This window comes from Macaca thibetana, chromosome 10, assembly GCF_024542745.1.
Source record: "Macaca thibetana thibetana isolate TM-01 chromosome 10, ASM2454274v1, whole genome shotgun sequence".
NCBI lineage: Eukaryota > Metazoa > Chordata > Mammalia > Primates > Cercopithecidae > Macaca > Macaca thibetana.
In genome coordinates this window covers 10498190-10520641 of record NC_065587.1, presented here as the reverse complement: position 1 = coordinate 10520641, position 22452 = coordinate 10498190, and the positions used below count along the sequence as shown (strand labels likewise).

Below are 22452 nucleotides of genomic sequence, written 5' to 3'. Positions count from 1 at the left end.
CTGCCCCGGCCTCCGGGTTTCCGCTTCCGCTCTTCCCGGGTCCAGTCTATCCTGGCGGGGTCGCGGGGTCGGCATGGCTGCTGTAGGCGATCATGGTTCGCCCGACAGCTACCGCTCACCTCTTGCCTCCCGCTATGCGAGCCCGGAGATGTGCTTCGTGTTTAGCGACAGGTATAAATTCCGGACATGGCGGCAGCTGTGGCTGTGGCTGGCGGAGGCTGAGCAGGTAACGGACCCTGGGCTGAGGGGCTGGGCCGGGAGGGACGGGACCGCCCCAGCACGTGCCGGGCTCTGTGCCGGGCTGGGCTTAGCCACCCCGGAGCTGCGGCCGGGCTATTTTCAGCTGGGTGTTCCCTGTCCTGAGGAGCTGCGGCCCCAGGAAAGCAAGGGCAGGTGGCCCGGGAGCCGCCACCTGTTGCCTCACATGTTCTTAGTCCGAGAGGGTTCGAGACGCGGAGGCGGCTGGGAGAAATTCAGCCTGCAGTTTCAGAGAATTCACCTTGGTCATCCCCGCAGGAGTACGCTGCTAACGACAGACACCGAGCGCTTGTTTCGTACCGTTGTGCTCATTATTTCACGCATCTTTTCTCGTGTAATCCATGAAGATCTTGCAGGCTTGATTGTGTTTTTCCTACATTGCAGGGGAGAACACCAAGCCCAGACAGCTTGTTGTTTGCCCTAGCCCATGCAGCTATTAGGCGCGGAACTGGGATTTGAACCTGGGTGCAGTCCAGAGCCTGAGCTGAGCACGTAGCCCCTTGGTCTTCCACAGTTATGCAGTTAGTGACAAGTGACAAGATTGGAATGCGTGTTTTCTAGGCCACCATTTCCGCCTCAATGGGCTGCGCTTTGCATCTGAGGAGAAGACTCTGGGTAGGGGTTTATTAAACGGGTTTTATAGTTTCTTTTCTAAGGGCTGTTTGAGAACTCCTTAGCCCAGCGGTTTCAGAAATAGCTCCAGAAGAGTTGAAGCAAACTGAAGGTGATCCAGAGAGCGATAATGTTTCTCCTCAAGTTTCAGAGGAAAGTGCCACAACGAGCAAGCTGGCAATGCTCTCTCAAACCGCACACTAAGCACGGAAACAATCTGAGTTTGTGTCTAGGACCCGTACAATGGAACTCTCGAAACAGGAAACTTTCATTCTAGATTCCCTGCCCTCCCCTTATCACTGCCCTCTGAAATATTGGGCTATACACTACAATAATAGCAGACATTCATATAGTGCCTTCTGAGACCCAGGTACTGTCTTAACCCTTTACACATGATCGCTCATTAATCCTCCAAAGAACCGTGAAGAGTAGGTATTAAATACTGTACCTGTTTTACAGATGAAAGAATGGAGCATCAAGTTAATAAACTCTTGGCGTAGATAGCGATAGTAGTAGACCTTCATCATGTGTTGTGATTTGTGATGTACTAGCGTGTACTCTTTCTACTTCATCTGATACTCCATTCTGTAGATGAGGGTAGTGGTACTCAAGACTTTGCCAGGGTCGCCAAAGCTAGTAAATGGCTTCAAGCTGGAGTTGGAATGTAGAGTCTGAGTATGTCTTCTTTCCTCTGTTTGCCTGAAACGCATACAATTTTAGCTTTGGATTATCTATTAGGTCACATTTACCATAAATTGCATAATAACTTAGTAGCTAAGAAAAAACTTGGAGAATAAGAGATTAGGAGGAATGCAGAAAATTCGTAGTAAGGAAAGTATGAATTTTGAAAAGATACATTGCTTCAGGGGAGGAAGCAGTATGGCCATGCTGCCCTCTGCTGCTTTGCTTTGGAAGGAGTCAAGAGGTGTCCTGTCTTCTGTGACTGTAAAGTTCCAGGCAGTGCTGCCACATGTGGCTGCCTAGTACTTGAAATGCAGCTAGTGTGACTGAGAAACTGACTTTTTGCTTTTATTTGTTTTTGTTTAGTTTCTGAGACTGTGTCTGGCTGTGTTGCCCAGGCTGGAGTGCAGTGGCACAATCTCGGCTCATTGCAACCTCTGCGTCCTGGGCTCAAGCTGTCCTCCCACCTCAGCCTCCCAAGCTGGAACTAGAGGTGCACGCCACCATGGCTGGCAAATTTTTGTGTTGTTTTTTTTTTTTGTAGAGACGGGTCTCACTATGTTTTCCAGTGTGGTCTAGAACTTCTGGACTCAAGCGATTCACCCGCCTTGACCTCCCAAAGATGTGAGCCACCATACCTGGCCTGACTTTTTACTTATAAATATTTTCCAATACTTTTTAATTAATCAAATTAAATTAAATAGCCATATCTGGCTAGTAGCTCCTCTCTTGGATAAAAGAGGTCTAAGATGTAAGATCCTTCCCCGAGTCACTGTTTGCAAGTTTCAAGTGAGGTTTAAATCAGTTTCACCACTGTTTATATTCAACCCTTGGATCCAAGTTCCGAGCTGCCTGTGGGCTGCCAGCTGTTTTCTGCAGCCTAATTTTTCCAGTGATGGATGAATGTAAGACATTGACGTGTTTATTTTCTCATCAGTATCTCCTGAAATTGCTTTCAGTTGCACTCATTTGCTGTACATAATTTCCTGGCAAAACTACTTACAGAATTCTTAAATTTGGTTTCTCAAAGTAAATCCATCTAAGTAACATGGCCACCACCGTGCCAAGCACTAAGGATTAAGCAATGAATAAAACAAAGCTCCTCAAGAAGTATTCATTCTAGAGGGAAATGACAGGTTAATAAATATGTAAAAAATGTCATGTGGTTTTTAAGTGCTGTAAATAAAACCAGGCCAGGGATAGAGAGTGACACAGAGGGTGTTTTACACTGAAGTCAGGGAAGACCTCTCTGAGGAGATGACATTTGATTCCAGAGACCAGAATGTGTGAGGGAGTGAACCAAGCAGAGGTCTTGGGCAGAAGGAACAGTCAAGAGCAGGATTATGTTGTTGTTTTATTTCTTGGCGCTTTCTTAGAGTATACTTTCCCATGGTTCATTGAGAAGGTCTCTCCCACCACCCCTCGACCCCACTACCCCCGGCCAGTGGACTTTCAACTCGGTTGCCTTAAATTTTAATTTAAGGGTTGGGAGATAGGGTATTGCTGCTAACATGAATCAGTTTTTTTCCTTGGTGTCACTTCATTCAAATAACTGTGACACTGAGTCTATTTTATTTTATTTTGCCTATTCTGCAGACATTGGGTTTGCCTATCACAGATGAACAAATCCAGGAGATGAAATCAAACCTGGACAACATCGACTTCAAGATGGCAGCTGAGGAAGAGAAACGATTACGACATGATGTGATGGCTCACGTGCACACGTTTGGCCACTGCTGTCCAAAAGCTGCAGGCATTATTCACCTTGGTGCCACTTCTTGCTATGTTGGAGACAATACTGTAGGTGCCCGTGTTGTTTATACTTAAAACTCAGTCTCTAGAATGTATTTGTCAATTTTATTTGATGTTGTCCAGTTTAGGAAGTGAAACTATAAATTTGTGTTTTTTTTGTTTTTTTTTTTTTTTGAGACAGTCTCCCTCTGTCGCCCAGGCTGGAGTGCAGTGGCGGGATCTCGGCTCACTGCAGGCTCCACCTCCCAGGTTCACGCCATCCTCCTGCCTCAGCCTCCCAAGTAGCTGGGACTACAGGCACCCACCACCACGCCCGGCTAATTTTTTTGTATTTTTTTAGTAGAGATGGCGGGTTTCACCCTGTTAGCCAGGATGATCTGGATCTCCTGACCTCATGATCCGCCCGCCTCAGCCTCCCAAAGTGCTGGGATTATAGGCGTGAGCCACCACGCCAGCCAAATCTTTATTTTTAAAGGTATCTTGGTTGAAAATGCTGAGGAATTTTTTCAGCTTTTACTGTCCTTCCAATCTAAACTGTAAGCACCAAATGACCTCTATAAAATAAGACCTACAGATCCTGCTTATGCATTGGTTTGCTGGATGTAAGCCAAAGCCTTAGCATTTTAATGGCTGAGGTAATTTTTCAAAGGAATTTTTTTTTTTTTTTTTTTTTTTTTTGAGACAGAGTCTTGCTCTGTCACCCAGGCAGGAGTGCAGTGGTGCAATCTTGCTCACTGCAACCTCTGCCTCCCAGGTTCAAGCAATTCTCGCGTCTCGACCTCCCCGGTAGCTGGGATTACAGGCACCCGCCACCGTGCCTGGCTAATTTTTGTCTTCTTAGTAGAGAGGGGTTTCACTGTGTTCCTCAGGCTGGTCTTGAACTCCTAGCCTCAGGTCGTCTGCCCACCTTGGCCTTCCAAAGTGCTGGGATTACAGGCGTGAGCCACTGCGCCCGGCCTTCAAAGGACTTATAAAATCCTTCAAAGACCCTGTCTCAAAAAAAAATGCTTTGAGACAGGGTCTCGCTTCTGTCACCTAGGCTGGAGTGCAGTGACACGAACATGGCTCACTGCAGTCTTGACCTTCTGGGCTCAAGCGATTCTCCCACCTCAGGCTCCTGAGTAACTGGGACCACAGGCATGTGCCACTGCACTGGGCTAATTTAAAACAATTTTTTTTTTTTTTTGGAGACAGTTTTGCTCTTGTAGCCCAGGCTGGAGTGCGATGGCGCGATCTTGGCTCACTGCAACCTCCGTCTCCCAGGTTCAAGCGATTCTCCTGCCTCAGCTTCCCTAGTAGCTGGGATTACAGGCGCCTGCCACCACGCCCAGCTAATTTTTTTTATTTTTAGTAGAGACAGGGTTTCACTATGTTGGCCAGGCTTGTCTCGAACTCTTGACCTCAGGCGATCTACCTGCCTCAGCCCCCTCAAAGTGCTGGGATTACAGGCATGAGCCACCACGCCTGGCAAATTTTTAAAATATTTATAGAGACAGTGTTTCACCATGCTGCCCAGAATGGCCTTGAACTCCTGTGTTCAAACAGTCGTCCTGCCTCAGCCTCCCAAAATCCTGGGATTACAGACGTGAGCCACCGCACCTGACCTAGCTTGTGCTCTTAATCAGAGTATACCCATGGGGGTTGAAGTTAGATTCCAGATAAATGTCCAATTTGGGAATAAGCCAGTAATTTTTAAGTTGCCCCAAATGCTTTCATTTAGTCTTAAACATAATTAAAGGCATCTTTGTGTAATTGGCGAGTCAGGTAACGGGAGAAGAACAGTCTTCTTACTTGGAAAATCCTTTAAACAGTACCCAGTGTGTGGATGGGCTCAATAATTACTGTTTCATATCGACATGTGTTGGAGCTACCTGAAAGATGTACATCTCGAGATAACCTTCCTCAAAAGCAGCTTTACGTTTCCTAAACCTTGATATTCTGGGTCATTCCTTTCCTTGTTAGCAACTGTAGGCAGGAAAAAACCGGGAAGGCTGAGCGCGGTGGCTCACACCTGTAATCCCAGCACTTTGGGAGGCCAAGGTGGGCGGATCACGAGGTCAGGTGATCGAGACCATCCTGGCTAACGGTGAAACCCTGTCTCTACTAAAAATACCAAAAATTAGCCGGGTGTGGTGGCGGGTGCCTGTAGTCCCAGCTACTCGGGAGGTTGAGGCAGGAGAATGGCGTGAACCTGGGAGGCAGAACTTGCAGTGAGCTGAGATTGCACCACTGAGCTCCAGCCTGAGCGACAGAGCAAGACTCCCAACTTAAAAAAAAGAAAAAAAGAAATGGGGGAGGAAAGTAATGGAATGTACCATATGGAAGCTTCTCAGAAACTCAAGCAGTCCTCTGGGAAAACATAAACCTTGTTGACTTAAACATTGTCCAGTCATTTTTTTTTTAATTGAAAAATTTTTTAATACTGGAGAGACAGTCTTGCTCTGTTGCACAGACTGATCTTAAACTCCTGGCCTCAAGTGGTCCACCTGCTTCAGCCTCCCAAAGTCCTGAGAGTACAGGCATGCGCCACCATGCTGGGCTTTATAAGTATAAAGGTTTTGTTCCTTATAGATCCCAGTAGTACTGTTAAGCTGAACGTGCTTTTCAAACAGTAATCAGGAAAGAACAACTTGTATTAGTATTTTCTGGCATGCTTAGTGGGTTGGTAATGGTGATATAGGCTGGTAGCTGAGCAACCCAGCCTTTTTGGCCAAAAAGTGTTACATAATAATATTGTTTGAGCAAAGCTGCTTAATATAAGATCATTGCGTTTTCTTTCGTAGGACTTGATTATTCTTAGAAATGCACTTGACCTGCTTTTGCCAAAGGTAAGGAGTTGGGAGATGTTTCCTACCAACCATAGATTCCCTATGGTAGGAGATAGGCACCAGTTACAACTAAATCACAATGTAAATTTTTACATAGAGCATCATTTTTTCAGGTGAACGACATCCCTGTGTTTAATCTGTAGAACTAATTGTTTCTTCTCCTTGTCCTTTCTTCTCTTCCTCCTCCTCCTCCTTTCTTCTTCTCTTCCTCCCTCTCCTTTCTTCTTCTTCTTGAGACAGAGTCTCATTCTGTCAAGTGGCGTGATCACGGCTCATTGCAGCCTCCGCCTCCCAGGCTCAGACAATTCTGTCTCCGTCTCCCAAGTAGGTGGGAGTACAGGTGCATGCCACCTCGCCTGGTTAATTTTTTGTAGAAATGGGTTTTTGCCATGTTGCCCAGGCTGGTCTCAAACCCTGAGCTCAAGGGATCCCCCCGTCTTGGCCTTCCAAAGTGTTGGGATTACAGGTGTGAGCCACTGCACCCAGCTGACTGTAAGTGAATGGTTTTTAAAGCATAGCCTTTTTTTTTTTTTTTTTTTTTTGAGACGGAGTCTCACTCAGTCACCCAGGCTGGAGTGCAGTGGTGCAATCTCAGCTCACTGCAAGCTCCGCCTCCTGGGTTCACGCCATTCTCCTGCGTCAGCCTCCCGAGTAGGTGGGACTACAGGCGCCCACCACTACACCTGGCTAATTTTTTTGTATTTTTATTTTTTTTTTATTTTTTTTATTTTTTTTTTTTTGAGACGGAGTCTCGCTCTGTCACCCGGGCTGGAGTGCAGTGGCCAGATCTCAGCTCACTGCAAGCTCCGCCTCCCGGGTTCACGCCATTCTCCTGCCTCAGCCTCCCGAGTAGCTGGGACTACAGGCGCCCGCCACCTCGCCCGGCTAGCTTTTTGTATTTTTTAGTAGAGACGGGGTTTCACCGTGTTAGCCAGGATGGTCTCGATCTCCTGACCTTGTGATCCGCCCGTCTCAGCCTCCCAAAGTGCTGGGATTACAGGCTTGAGCCACCGCGCCCGGCTGCTTTTTTTGTATTTTTAGTAGAGACGGGGTTTCACCATGTTAGCCAGGATGGTCTCAATCTCCTGACCTCGTGATCCGCCTGTCTTGGCCTCCCAAAGTGCTGCGATTACAGGCATGAGCCACCGCACCCGGCCAGTTCTTCATTTTCGCTGCTGTCATCCTTTCTTGCTTGTGGGGGCCCAAGCATAGCCTTTTAAATGAAGAGAGTGCATCCAAAGGCATGTTGCTGGGATATGTGGGTCAGGATTATGATTTTGTTCTGTTTTTCTGCCATGGTCTTAAAATAGTTCATGACATTTTAGGTAGTCAACTCAGTTTTCAAATTTTGGTTGCTATGAACTCTTCCAGGCAGTTTAGGATACAAAGATGGAAAGATATGGCTGCTGCCTTTCATGAGTTACAGGTCTAATTTTATACAAAATTATCTAAAAGTTTTGTTCCTAATTATGTAATGAACACAACCTGAATTCAACCTCTTTCTATCACATGATCTTTCTTGTAGCTTGCCAGAGTGATCTCTCGGCTTGCCGACTTTGCTAAGGAACGAGCCAGTCTACCCACGTTAGGTTTCACACATTTCCAGTAAGTGATAAGATTACTTCTTGTTTATGTGCATATGGCTTTCAGCTACTTCTTGAGTTCTGTCTTTTCTACAGTAACCTTGAGGTGAAGAATCTGAAAACATGATTTAAGTATAAGTAATTTGGGATGTTTATGGGTAATGAGCCTGATATCTACCTTAAAACATACTGGTGAGAGAGTAAATATAACAGTTCCTTTGGGAAACATTGGGAAAAACATATCAAGAGCCTTGAAAAATATTATTTATGATAGTAAGCATTAGAAACAATCTAAATGGGCCAGGTGTGGTGGCTCACGCCTGTAAACCCACCACTTTGGGAGATCAAGGTGGGCGGATCCCTTGAGGTTAGGAGTTCAACACCAGCCTGGCCAACATGGTGAAACCCCGTCTCTACTAAAAATATAAACATTAGCCAGGTTTGGTGGCATGTGCCTGTAATCCCAGATACTCAGGAGGCTGAGGCAGGAGAATCACTTGAACCTGGGAGGCAGAGGTTGCAGTGAGCTGAGATCGTACCACTGCATTTCAGTTTGGGCGACAGAGCAAGACTCCGTCTCAAAAAAAAAAAAAAAAAAGAAAAACATCGAAATGTTCAACAATAAGAGAATAAGTAAGGCATAGTATTCGTACATCCATAGGTTGGAGTAATATGCAACCATTTAAATGATGCTTACAAGATCTAACGTGCAAAGGCACTTAGGTTTATGTTATGGTAACAAAGACAGCTTATAAATTGCACAAAAATTGGTTGAAAGTACTCCATGATGTAAATGTTGATTACTCTGGTTTATGAGATAATAGGAAAATTAAATTTCTTTCTACGTTTTTAGTTTTGTTTTGTTTTGTTTTTGGAGACGGAGTCTCGCTCTGTCGCCCAGGCTGGAGTGCAGTGGTGTGATTTTGGCTCACGCTCACTGCAACCTCTACCTCCTGGGTTCAAACGATTCTCCCGCCTCAGCCTTCCTAGTAGGTGGTACTACAGGCGCCAGCCACCACGCCCAGCTAATTTTTGTATTGTTTGGAGAGAGAGGGTTTCACCATGTTAGCCAGGCTGGTCTCAAACTCCTGACCTCAAGTGATCTGCCCACCCCTGCTTCCCAAAGTGATGAGATTACAGGCGTGAGCCACTGCCCCCAGCCATACTTTTTGCATTTTTACTTGTAAAATATGCAAGTATTTTTATGATTACTGAATAAAGCCCTTTTAAATGCCGATGGTGTAATTTTGGAGTGCTAGTGACAGGTTTTGAGTGATGTTTGAGTAGTGGTATATTAGCATCTGCCTTCTGTTTTGATGGTGTATTGCTGTGGCAACAAGGATATGATAATTTATGAAAGCCTTTTGAGCTTCGTATTTCTTAAAGGCAGGGCCTATACTTATTGGTAGCAGTAGCCTGAAGCGCTTGTTCATACGAAGTGCTCCATGCCAGTGGCTTCCCTCCACATCCTCCTTCCTCTGTGTTACAGCTCCTAGGCCGGGCGCAGTGGCTCAAGCCTGTAATCCCAGCACTTTGGGAGGCCGTGATGGGCGGATCATGAGGTCAGGAGATCGAGACCATCCTGGCGAACACAGTGAAACCCTGTCTCTACTAAAAAAATACAAAAAACTAGCCGGGCGAGGTGGCGGGCGCCTGTAGTCCCAGCTACTTGGGAGGCTGAGGCAGGAGAATGACGTAAACCCGGGAGGCGGAGCTTGCAGTGAGCTGAGATCCAGCCACAGCACTCCAGCCTGGGCGACAGAGGAAGACTCCGTCTCAACAAAAAAAAATAAATACATCTCCTCTCTTCCTCTCTTGCCTCAGTGCTCAGCAAATACAGAAGCATTCTAATGTTCCTCTGGAGATAGCATAATGGAAGAGATTGGCTGCCAGAGTTCGTAGCCATTAGGAACTCAGAAAACAGTGTTGATGTGTAGGCATCCTCTTAGTGTATCAGTTCATGCAATTAAAAAAAACTATTGAGATATAATTTACATAACAGAATTCACCCTTTTAAAGTGTACAATTCAGTGGTTTTTACTATACTTAGAGAATTATGCAATCATTACCACTATATAATTTCAGAGTATTTTCATCATCCCAAAAAGAAACCTCATGCCCATTGATAGTCACTCCTATGCCTCCCTTCCCCACCCGCTGGCAGCCGCTGATCTATTTTTTGTATCTACGCATTTGCCTATTCTACACATTTCATAGAAATGGAATCGTGTACAATATGTGGCCTTTTATGTCTGGCTTCTTTTGCTGTTTTCAATATCCATGTTGTATCAGAGCTTCAGTTCTTTTTATGACTGAAAAACATTCCATTGTGTGGTTGTACCATGTTTCATTTACCCAATTGTCAACAACTGATGGACATTTGGGGGATTTCTGCTTTTTGGCTACTATGAATGATGCTGCTGTGAACAAGTCCATGCTAATTTACTTCTTTCTTTGCTTATACCAGTAATCTGTTAGCAGTTAACAAGGAAAACGATAAGATTAATTTTGGAGATACACTGTAGCTTGTGATGTGCCTTCTGTGGACATTCCTAGTGTTATGCCTTGATGTTCCTAGCTGTCAGTGTTATTAGCCTAAGAGGAAAGAAATTCCATTTGGAATAGGTTAGGTTATCTATTAGAAATTAGGCTGGGTCTGGGCACGGTGGCTCATGCCTGTAATCCCAGCACTTTGGGAGGCCAAGGCAGGTGGATCACCTGAGGTCAGGAGTTCAAGACCAGCCTGGCTGACATGGTGAAACCTTGTCTCTACTAAAAATACAAAAAAAAGTAGCCAGATGCGGTGGCGCACGCCTGTAGAGGCCCAGCTACTCGGGGGGCTGAGGCAGGAGGACTGTTTGAACCTGGGAGGCGGAGGTTGCCATGAGCCGAGATTGCGCCATTGCACTCCAGCCTGGGTGACAGTGAAAAAGAAAGAAATTAGGCTGGGCGGCCAGGTGCAGTGGATCACGCCTGTAATCCCAACACTTTGGGAGGCTGAGGCAGGTGGATCATGAGAAAGTGGAATCGAGCAGCCTGGCCAACATGGTGAAACCCCATCTCTACTAAAAATACACAAATAGCTGGGTGTGGTGGCGGACACCTGTAGTCCCAGCTACTCAGGAGGCTGAGGCAGGAGAATCGCTTGAACCCGGGAGGCAGAGGTTGCAGTGAGCCAAGATCACGCCACTGCATTCCAGCCTGGGCGACAGAGCGAGATTTCATCTCAAAAAAAAAAAAAAAAAAAGAAATTAGACTGGGCATAGTGACTTAGGCCTGTAATCTCGGCACTTTGGGGGGCCAAGACGGGGATAGTTTGAGGCATGGAGTTCGAGACCAGCTTAGGCAACATAGGGAGACCATGGCTCTTAAAAAAAAAACAAAAAACAAAAAGTTAGCCAGGTGTGGTAGCTTGTGCCTGTAGTTCCAGCTACTCAGGAGGCTGGGGCGGGAAGATGGCTTGAGCCCAGGAGATTGAGGCTACAATGAGCTGTGATTATACCACTGCATGCCAGCCTGGGGTGACAGAGTGAGACCCTGTCTCAAAAAAGAAATAAATTGGACATTAGGACAATTTATTCATAATTATGTATTTTGTTTTTTGGTTTTGTTTTGAGACAGAATCTCACTCTGTCACCTAGGTTGGAGTACAGTTGCGCGATCTTGGCTCACTGCAACCTCCACTTCCTGGATTCAAGCGATTCTGCCACCTCAGCCTCCCAAGTAGCTGGGATTACAGGTGTGCGCCACCACACTTGGCCAATTTTTGTATTTTTTGTGGAGACAGGGTTTTGCCATGTTAGCCAGGCTGGTCTCAAACTCCTGGCCTCAAGTGATCCACCCACCTCAACCTCCTAAAGTGCTGGGATTATAGGCGTGAGACACCGCAGCTGGCCTCGTAATTATGTTTTGTGTTCAGAAACCGACCTTCAGTGGCTTGATTTAGGCTTTTTTTTTTTTTTTTTTTTTTGACGCAGAGTTTCACTTTTGTTGTCCAGGCTGGAGTGCAATGGCACAATCTTGACTCACCGCAACCTCTGCCTCCTGGGTTCAAGTGATTCTCCTGCCTTAGCCTCCCGAGTAGCTAGGATTACAGGCATGCGCCACTATGCCTGGCTAATTTTGTATTTTTAGTAGAGACGGGGTTTCTCCATGTTGGTCAGGCTGGTCTCAAACTCCCGACCTCAGGTGATCTGCCTTCCTTGGCCTCCCAAAGTGCTGGGATTACAGGCCTGAGCCGCGGTGCCCTGCTTTGATTTAGGCTTAACAAGAAACAAAGCCACTAGCTGCTACGTTCACATCCTCTGCTTATGCGTGTTGTGGGGTGGTTCTCCATCGCGTGACTACTCCTCACTGGGTCTTGACTCCTCACAAAGGCTTTCCTCTACTTCCAATCTAGAGCAGCCATCACCATTATCTTCATTGTTCTTTTATTCTTTTAGCACTTAAAATCTCAATAATTAATCTCGTTTCTTTTAATTTGTTTTTTTGAGACAGAGTCTGGCTGTGTCGCCCAGCCTGGAGTGCAGTGGCACAGTCTCGGCTCATTGCAGCCTCTGCCTCTCAGGTTCAAGTGATTCTCCTGCCTCAGCCTCCCAAGTAGCTGGAATTACAAACACCTGCTACCACACCCAGCTAATTTTTTGTATTTGTAGTAGAGACAGGGTTTTACCCTGTCTCTGTTGGCCAGGCTGGTCTCGAACTCCTGACCTCAAGTGATCCACCCGTCTCAGCCTCCCAAAGTGCTGGGATTATAGGCATGAGCCACTACGCCCAGCCTAATCTTGTTTTGTTTTCTTTTTTACTTGTTTACAATGTAAGCAAGTGCCATTGGACAAGGATCCTGTCTGTGTCATTCCTTATTGTATTTTCAATAGCAGGAGCATATCAGATACTTGGCAAATATTACACGACTTTCTGATGTATTTCTTACCAATGTCGGTGGATATAGCCATGAACAAAAGGGACATTGTTCCTGCCCTTATGATAAATTGCCTCTTGCCATGCATCACAGTGGCTCATGCCTGTAATCCCAACACTTTGGGAGGCTGAGGCGGGTGGATCGCTTGAGACATAGAGTTTGAGAGCAGCCTGGGCAACAAAGTGAGACCCCATCACTACAAAAAATTTAAAAATTAGCCAGGCGTGGTATTGCGTGCCTGTGGTCCCAGCTACATGGAAGGCTGAGGCAGAAGGATCACTTGAGCCCAGGAGTTCGTGGCTGCAGTCAGCTATGTTCATGCCACTGCACTCCAGCTTGGGCGACAGAGCAAGACCCAGTCTAGAAATAATAGTAATTTAAAAATTGCCTCTTGATGAAAAAAGAACTATGCTAATAGCCTTTTAGTTTCATACTCCTTGACTATTTATAAATGACATTGAATCTCCGTAACGATTATTTGGTTAAACGTTTTAGCTCTTGTTTTATCTTTACCAATTACTTCATCTCTTAAATTGTTCTCCCTCCAAGGGGTAATGGTGGTTATGAAAAGAAGCAATGAAACCTTGATGATGTAAGGTGTTGGTCTGAGACTTCCGTGTGTTCTCTTTGGGTTTTCAGGCCTGCACAGCTGACCACAGTGGGGAAACGTTGCTGTCTTTGGATTCAGGATCTTTGCATGGATCTCCAGAACTTGAAGCGTGTCCGGGATGACCTGCGTTTCCGGGGAGTAAAGGGCACCACTGGCACTCAGGCCAGTTTCCTGCAGCTCTTTGAGGGAGATGACCATAAGGTATTCAGAAAGTGACCTGCAGGACACTGAAACTCAGTGGTGGAGCCTGAGACAAGGCTGTCTTTGAGGATGATAGGAGAGATTGATTGTGGGACGGGTGGGGTCTTTGAACTGGAAGGAAGTTGTGGGGGTTGGGGGCAAGACCTGGGTAGGATGACAGGTTGGGGCATTCTCATACTAGACACCTGGATTATTATAAGGATGTGTCTTTTCTTTCCAAGGTAGAGCAGCTTGACAAGATGGTGACAGATAAGGCGGGATTTAAGAGGTAGGTAAGTGGGAATACGTTGACCTCCCTGTTAAGTTGATGAAAGTCCTGTGTTCAGTATACCTCTAGATTTGACCTTATAATTTTTGCCTTTTTCTTCCTTTGTTCTTCTACCCATTTTTTTTTTTTTTTTTTTTTTTCTGTCTCTATCCTGGGTTTTATTTTCTTACTATCTGGATTCTTTTTTGTTTTTCCCCCAATCGTCTTGCTGACATATTTTCTGGATTTTATTTTATTTTATTATTATTTTTGAGACAGGGTCTTACTCTGTCACCCAGGCTGGAGTGCAGCAGTGTGATCTCGGCTCACTGCAGCCTCCACCTCCCAGCTTTAAGCCGTCCTTCCACCTAAGCCCCCTGAGTAGCTATGACTACAAGCATGCCTGGCTAATTTTTGTATTATTTTTGTAGAGACAGGGTTTCACCATGTTGCCCAGGCTGGTCTCGAACTCCTGAGATCAAGCGATCCACCTGCCTCAGCCTCTCAGAGTGCTAGGATTGTAGGCATGAGCCACCAGGCCCGACCTGCATTCTATTTTTGTATAATCTATAGGAAAAAAGAAAATGATTTACTTCTGGTTTCTTTAGAATATACCTTTTTTCATGTTGTTACCATTTTTGTTTCTTTACTTAGGGCCCCCAACAGGTTAGGCTAAATCTGACCATTTCCATTGGAGTCCACCAGGTTCCACCATGGATGCTTCGCCCAGGCATTTCTATTGAGCTGTGGCCGGACATGGGCATGTTGCACCATGTATCCTTCTTGAGTCATGCCAGTGTCCTGAGTATTAGTGAAAAGGGTGGAAGAATAGTTTATTTCAGGAGCAAGTTACCACTCAGGTCCACTGGCTCAGTATAACTTAGCATACCAATAAGACCAAGCTTTTCTTTAGGATGTGTTTTTCCTTGTTTGACAGAGGCATGTTTTGAATTATTATTATTATTTTATAAGAGTCTCCCAATGATGCTTAGGCTGGCCTCAACCTCCTGAGTTAAAGCAGTCCTCCTCCCTTAGCCTCTTAGCTGGGACTACAGTCATGCACCACTGCAATGGCTTTAAAATATTTTAACATACGTCTCTCTTCTATTTATTTCTAGAGCTTTCATCATCACAGGGCAGACATATACACGAAAAGTGGATATTGAAGTACTGTCTGTGCTGGCTAGCTTGGGGGCGTCAGTACACAAGGTGAGTTGTGGCAGCTTGTGGGGCGGGGACAGGAGCTCTGGGCACCACAGACAGACTGTTTCAGCCTCAGACTTTTACTTAACCATCTCTCAAGCAATATTATACATTAGTTTAATAATTTGTGGTCTGTAGATGAAACCCTTAAGGGGAAGACTAGTTTTGGCATTTTCTTTAAAGTTATCCCAAGTACTGCAAAACATCCATCTTTTTCAGTGGTGTATTAAATTAATCTTTTTTTTTTTTTTTTGAGATGGCGTTTCACTCTTGTTGCCCAGGCTGGAGTGCAGTGGTACGATCTCAGCTCACTGCAGCCTCTGCCCCCTAGGTTCAGGCGAGCTTCCCAAGTAGCTGGGATTACAGGCATGCACCACCATGCCTGTCTTATTTTAGTAGAGGCGGGGTTTCACCATGTTGGCCAGGCTGGTCTTGAACTCCTGACCTCAGGTGATCCACCTGCCTCGGCCTCCCAAAGTGCTGGGATTACAGGTGTGAGGCACTGTGCCCATCCTAAATTAATCTTGTGATTGTCTTTCCATGATGCCTTAAGCAGTGTTTCACAAAAGCGTTTTCATGCTCCTTGAATTTGTCATCCCAGCCCTTCAGGAACAGAGAGGAGTCTGAGTAAGATACTCTCCAGGAGCTCTTGGGGAGGACACGCTGGTCTTCAGCTCAGCCGCAGCACACCTAAGAGCTCATCTCCTTCATCAGCCTAGTCACGGCTCCCAGACTCTCCTGCACACTGACAGTGTGGGATGATGCTTATTCCCCTGCCTCCCCCAGATTTGCACCGACATACGCCTCCTGGCAAACCTCAAGGAGATGGAGGAACCCTTTGAAAAACAGCAGATTGGTGAGTGCTGTGTAGAGACCTGTGAGCACACAGAGCGGCTGGAGGGCTGTGGATGGGGGCTGAGAGCTCATTCAGCAGCATGCTTGCCTACTCACTATCCTCTGAAGTCTCTCTGCCTTTGCATCTTGTCCTTTTTTACATGGGCAGGCTCGAGTGCGATGCCATACAAGCGGAATCCCATGCGTTCAGAACGTTGCTGCAGTCTTGCCCGCCACCTGATGACCCTTGTCATGGACCCGCTACAGACAGCATCTGTCCAGTGGTTTGAACGGACACTGGATGATAGTGCCAACCGGTCAGTGGTGCAGGGACGTCACATACACCAAGTTGAGAGGAGGTCTGAAGGAGGGACCTAGAAGTAAAAGGACATATTTGAGCATCTCTACAGTCTCCTTATCCCCAAGGAGCCCAGAGTCTAGCAGGGAGGCAAAAACATAGAAAAGACAGTGTGATAAGTGTTACAATTGGAGTGTGTACTGGGTACTGTGGAGCAGAGAGGAAGGCATAGTGCTTGAGGAGTCAGAACGCTTCACAGCAGAGGTGGTGCCTTAAGACTTAAGAAATACATGCATCTTTTAAAGACAAGATCGGGAGCATTATAAAGGCACAAAGCAGGAGAAAACACACTTGAGGGAGTTACTACTACTTGAGTAGCCCTGGGGAATGAAATCAACATGTGCCAGGAGGTGGGGCAGGACATGGTCACAGATAGTAGCCAGTTTACGAAAGGTCTTCTGGGTCTTTTCTGAAGGCAGATAGATGTCAGTTGTGGTGTTTAGGCACAATGACATCTTGATAAGCTATGAGATGAGTCTGAAATAATCTGTACTGCTGATGAGGTACCAATGTGCACATCATTTTCTGTTTCGTGTTAATACTCATTTAAAGCAGACTGGCATTACTCTCACCTGCTTGCATTGTGCTGAGTGGATACAGATGTATAGTTAGACCTAGCTTTCTGGGATCTGTGCATAATCTAGGATTTATCTCTGGAGATAAGTCATGTGAACTCACTCAGAAGTCAGCCACTGAATACTTTTTAGCAAGGTGTGACCCTGGGGGTCTGCTGATTTGCCTGCTAAAAGACCCTGGCAGCAGTTTGGAGAGTTGGCTCTAAGGAGACAGGGATCACGTCAGAACAAGTTAGGGGCTACTTTAAAAGTCCGAGGCCACGTTGGTGCAGGTGCCATGTCAATGGAGAGGAAGGATATAGATCCAGAGTTGAAGGCAGACTGGCCAGCCCTGGTGGTTGACCGGAGTGAGTATAAAGAATTTGGTGACTGGGGTGCTACTGTCATTTGCTGAGGCAGGACCTGCGAGGGAGGAATGGCAGGTTTGTAATGGTGAGTAAGAAGAATGACAGTGGCTGAGTTCAGTTTGGGGATTGAGGTACCTATGGATCAACCAGGTAGACGTCTCAGTAGGTATAAGGTCTGGCACTTAGGCAAGTGGTCTGGCCTAGAGGCGACAGACTTGAGGGTCATGAGGTCATTGGGGTAATCATGAGATTGAAGGAAATTATCCAGAGAGTACAGTCAGTAGGGCAACTTGTTGGGACACACTCTGCATTTCACTGAAATTATTTGTTTAAAGAGATACTGAATGGCTATTTGTTTTCTAGACGGATCTGTTTGGCCGAGGCATTTCTTACTGCAGATACTATACTGAATACGCTGCAGAACATTTCTGAAGGATTGGTAGTGTACCCCAAAGTAAGAAGCTTCAATTAAAAAGTAAAGTATTAGGGAGGGGTTAGAATGTGGGAGGGAGGGTGCTCTGGGGTGTGTTGAGGGAGCTGCATTCTGATCCGATAGGCGTTCTTCCCACCCGAGCTCATCCTTCAGTTCATAAGCTCTAGGGAACTAGCTCTGTGGAATTCATAGACACATTTATAGAAACAGAAAAAGAAGTATTTTAAATTGCCTTTAAACTATCTCGCAGCATGAATCATCAGCTCTGGTGTGACTAGGCAGAGTAGATGGCTCCATTTGCCTGTTTTTAAGTACCTGAGGCAGATGGGTTTATTTCTCTCCTATACTTAGCTCTTGAGGCTGAGCACTGATATGTAGCATATAGGGGTTTTAAGAATTATTTAGGCCGGGCCTGGTGGCTCAAGCCTGTAATCCCAGCACTTTGGGAGGCCGAGATGGGCGGATCACGAGGTCAGGAGATCGAGACCATCCTGGCTAACACAGTGAAACCCCGTCTCTACTAAAAAAAATACAAAAAACTAGCCGGGCGACATGGCGGGTGCCTGTAGTCCCAGCTACTCGGGAGGCTGAGACAGGAGAATGGCGTAAGCCGGGGAGGTGGAGCTTGCAGTGAGCTGAGATCTGGCCATTGCACTCCAGCCTGGGCGACAGAGCCAGACTCCGTCTCAAAAAAAAAAAAGAATTATTTAAGGCTGGGTGCGGTGCTCACGCCTGTAATTCCAGCACTTTGGGAGGCCGAGGCAGGCCGATCACCTGAGGTCAGGAGTTCAAGACTAGCCTGGCCAACATGGTGAAACCCAGGCTGAGGTGGGTGGATCACCAGGTCAGGAGATCGAGACCATCCTGGCTAACAAGGTGAAACCCCGTCTCTACTAAAAATAGAAAAATTAGCCGGGCGTGGTGGTGGGCGGGGAGGCTGAGGCAGGAGAATGGTGTGAACCCGGGAGGCGGAGCTTGCAGTGAGTGGAGATTGTGCCACTGCACTCCAGCCTGGGCGACAGAGCGAGACTGTCTCAAAAAAAAAAAAAAAAATCAAAAGTCTGAGTTAGTAAGAAAACTGAAAAAACATCATGTAGAATAAAACAACCCATTTCTGTCTCCATAATGTGGTAGTTAGTGTCTGTGCTGTGCATTTTGTTTGACATCCTGCTGTGTTTATCACTTTAGCCTTGAGGCAGCTTTCTTGGTCATTCACTTTATCTTTTCCTATAGGTAATTGAACGGCGCATTCGGCAAGAGCTGCCTTTCATGGCCACAGAGAACATCATCATGGCCATGGTCAAAGCTGGAGGTAGCCGCCAGGTTTGTAACCTCTCATGTTCCTGGTTAAGTTGAGAGTGCATGTTTGGTCCTGCTCTCTTCTCCATGAGGGAGAGCAGATGAAGGTGTTCGTGTCGTTACCTTCACAGTAATGGTACAGAGCAGTGGCCATAATCTGCCATCTATGGAGGGTGATTGTGGTGAACTGAGTTTTTTAAAGTGAATTACTTAATCACTTGTAGGAAAAGTCCACTCCTAGTGAAGGAATGAGGTCTGACATTCCGTAGGAAGTGAGCAGGAAACAAGAGCAAATTATTCATGGGGCTTTATGGAAGAGGGCCAGAGCAGGGTGGCATCCATTTCAGGCTTGTCCTAAGATGTGGGCAGAGTAGTGAAGACCCTGGTAGAGACAGACACAGGAACCGCCTCAGCCTGGAGGTGTTTTTGTGTAGAGCTGTGTAGACTACATGGATGTGAAGTATCTGATGACTTTTTTAAAGTGTTCAAATGCCCTGTTAGTGGAGAACTGACAATACTTCACTGTCTTCCCAGGATTGCCATGAGAAAATCAGAGTGCTTTCTCAGCAGGCAGCTTCTGTGGTCAAGCAGGAAGGGGGTGACAATGACCTCATAGAGCGTATCCAGGCTGATGCCTACTTCAGTCCCATTCACTCCCAGTTGGATCGTTTACTGGATCCTTCTTCTTTCACTGGTCGTGCCTCCCAGCAGGTAAGCATACATTAGAACGCTTCCGAGGAGCGGTCCGCAGAAGCCTCTTTTCTGCTGGGCTGCAGAACCTGGGGTACTCTCTTGGATGTTTTTGCTTTATAGGAGGTATGTTGGGAATGGGCCTAGTTAGAAGGAAATCAGAGCAGGTTGCTGGCTAAAACTTAGAGATTTGGGTTTGGTTTCTGTTTTGTTTTGTTTTTGGAGACAGTCTCTCTCTCACCCAGGCTGGAGTGCAGTGGTGCTGGGATTACAGGCGTGAGCCCCCACAACTGACCAAGATATGGCTGTTTTGAGCTAGCTGCCTTAAGTATTTCTTTATGTAGATTTTTTGGAGTTTTGATCTTGAGAATGTGGTATAATGGAGAAAGAATTAGGTTTTATTGTCAGGTGGATTTGGGTTAAATCCTAACCTCCGGCATTTACTGGCTGACAGGATAAAAGTAAATATCTCAGTGTTTTAACAATTGAAATGCATGAGTATATACTAGGTGCTCAGTATGTGTTCAGATACTGTATTTAATTCTGGGGATTTAAAAATGAATAGATAGGCCGGGCACAGTGGCTCACACCAGTAATCCCAGTACTTTGGGAGGCCTAGGCAGGAGAATTGCTTGAGTTCAGGAGTTCAAGAACATCCTGGGCAACATGGTGAAAACTCGTCTCTACAAAAAAATACAAAAGCCAGGTGTGGTGGCGTGCACCTGTAGTCTCAGCTACTCAGGGGGCTGAGGCGGGAAGATAGCTTGAGCCTAGGAGATGAAGGCTGCAGTGAGCCATGTTCATGCCCCTGCCCTCTGGCTTGGGTGACAAAGTGAGATCCTGTCTCAAAAAATAAAGATGAATGGATAATTCTCATCTTCAGAGAGCTCAAAACTTAGTGGTGAATACTTTTTAAATAGGTCATTAGAATACCAAGCAGTAGGTGCGAGGACTGAGGGCTAAAATACTAGAACTGGAGGTAGGAGACCAATAAGGAGGCTGCTGCAACGGACCAAGCAGTAGATGATGAGAGCTTTGAGTGAAGGCAGTGGTGAGAGATGCAGACCAGGGAGGGAGAGGAGGTTAAGCTCTTGGTGATTACTTGAAGAGGGCTGGAAAGCAGGAGGAAAGCTGTGGTGATTTTTAGGTTGGATGGAAATGGCAAAACCACCTGAGAGAACACAGGCTGGGCTAGTTTGCGGGAAAGGTTGGTGGGCATGTGGGCATGGTGGTTGAATCACCTGTGTCTAGGCGGAAATTCCTTATAGGCAGTTAAGGAAAAAACAAGCTTAGTGGTGGAGTAAAAGCTTCATTAAATTAGGTTTTAGTGGTATCACCTGACATTGGAAAAGGTATTATCTGCTAATATCTTAACATTTTCTTTTGTCTTGTATTTGCTTTCCTCTGGCAGGTGCAGAGATTCTTAGAAGAGGAGGTGTATCCCCTGTTAAAACCATATGAAAGTGTGATGAAGGTGAAAGCAGAATTATGTCTCTAGAGTTGGAAGATAATTAAACGAAAAATCATTAATTGCTGAGGCATGAAAATTGTGTTACTGTAATGCCTTATTTTACCTCGAGAATTGTTACCTTAAATTAATACAGCACTTTCTTCTATCCATGGTCTTTCCCATTTCTCAGTCTCATATTTCTCAACAATGCAGAAACAAAGAGCATTGAAGTTTACTCTGTTGTTTACAACAACACAAACTTGCATAATAAATGTAGTTCGTACTTGATCTCTGTTCTTTCAAGGCATATTTTCCAGCTGCCTCAAGTTTAGTCCTTTTCACGTGTTCGTTTGCTTGTAAAGTAGCAAGAAATTTCTGGTCCTGTCCTCTAAAAGTGAATTAGATCTAGGTCTAGCAAAATAGCCTGGACTCAGTGATTGAGTCCATGATCAGATATACCTTTTATTTCGGTTATTTTTGGCTAGTATAAGTAATGAAGTTTGGAACTACAGTAAATACTTAAAAACAAAACAGAACAAAAAAAAAACCCTGATGTGACCATCAGGCTTATTCAGCCAAAGTTGTGCCCAACCTTATTTCATCTTTTGATAAGGCTTATATATCAGGGAAATGCTAATTGAGTATATTGATTTCATCAGGGCACCTGACAGTCTTTATTCCTTGTTGCATGGATTTTGTTGTTGAGGCTTGCTCTGTCACCCAGACTAGAGTGCAGTAGCACAATCTTGGCTCACTGCAACCTCCACCTCCTGGGTTCAAGCGATTCTCCGGCCTCAGCCTCCCAAGTAGCTGGGATTATAGGCACCCGCCGCCACACCTGGCTAACTTTTGTATTTTTAGTAGGGATGGGGTTTTGCCATGTTGGCCAGGCGGGTCTTGAACTCCTGACCTCAAGTGATCCACCCATCTCAGCCTCCCAAAGTTCTGGGATTACAGGCATGAGCCACCATGCCCGGCCTAATCTTGTTTTCTTTTTTACTTGTTTACAGTGTAAGCAAATGCCATTGGACAAGAACATTGAACATTGTCTGTGTCATTCCTTGTTGTATTTCCAATAGCAAGAGCACATCAGATACTTGGCAACTAGGCAGTCTTCCAGCTTCCGCCACCACGCCCAACTTCCTTGTTGCAGTATTATAGCTGATTGAAGCAACTGTAGCCAAATATTGAGTTAATTACCTACCTGCCAGGAGAGCCCTTGTTATTTAGCCCATTCTCATCCTACGTATTTTTCAGCATAGATGAAAATGAAAGCTTTTGTTTATCAGATTTGTAAATGACACAAAACTGGGAGAATTAACAAGTACATTTATTTGGTAAAATAAGTTTTCATCTATAACCTAAACAGGCTGAAATGATGTGCCTTAAACTAAGAGGAAAAATAAGATCAATGTAAATAAGTTAACCTTAAACTCAGTATGCACCAGAACTGAGAGAAGACTGTTTTAGGAGGTGTTAATGGTTGTCCAGTGCCCAAAAAGCCACCAGAGGCTTACTGCTCCACACTCTTGGCATTACATTCAATTTTGGATACCCAGTCTGAGGAACA

General features: G+C 45.6%; 1 protein-coding gene across 2 annotated transcripts; it reads left to right on the top strand.

The window, feature by feature from the left end:
• On the top strand, positions 1-20960 carry ADSL (adenylosuccinate lyase). 2 transcript variants are annotated; one of them, XM_050805909.1, is made up of 13 exons: positions 1-226; positions 3148-3351; positions 6372-6455; positions 7657-7736; positions 13275-13446; positions 13668-13714; positions 14812-14902; positions 15683-15752; positions 15900-16047; positions 17374-17464; positions 18677-18766; positions 19277-19453; positions 20844-20960. In XM_050805909.1, the coding sequence occupies exons 1-13, from the start codon at positions 74-76 to the stop codon at positions 20928-20930; spliced, it is 1494 nt and encodes a 497-aa protein (XP_050661866.1). In that variant the 5' UTR covers positions 1-73; the 3' UTR covers positions 20931-20960. The 2 variants fall into 2 exon arrangements, with proteins under 2 accessions (XP_050661866.1, XP_050661865.1); XM_050805908.1 differs by lacking the exon at positions 6372-6455 and adding an exon at positions 6087-6131.
• Positions 20961-22452: the final 1492 nt, after the last annotated feature.

Coding starts and splice junctions, on each gene's coding strand:
- ADSL (XM_050805909.1), top strand. CDS start 74: ATGGCTGCTGTAGGCGATCATGGTTCGCCCGACAGCTACCGCTCACCT. Junction 227..3,147: donor GGCTGGCGGAGGCTGAGCAG/GTAACGGACCCT, acceptor CCTATTCTGCAG/ACATTGGGTTTGCCTATCAC. Junction 18,767..19,276: donor AAGCTGGAGGTAGCCGCCAG/GTTTGTAACCTC, acceptor CTGTCTTCCCAG/GATTGCCATGAGAAAATCAG.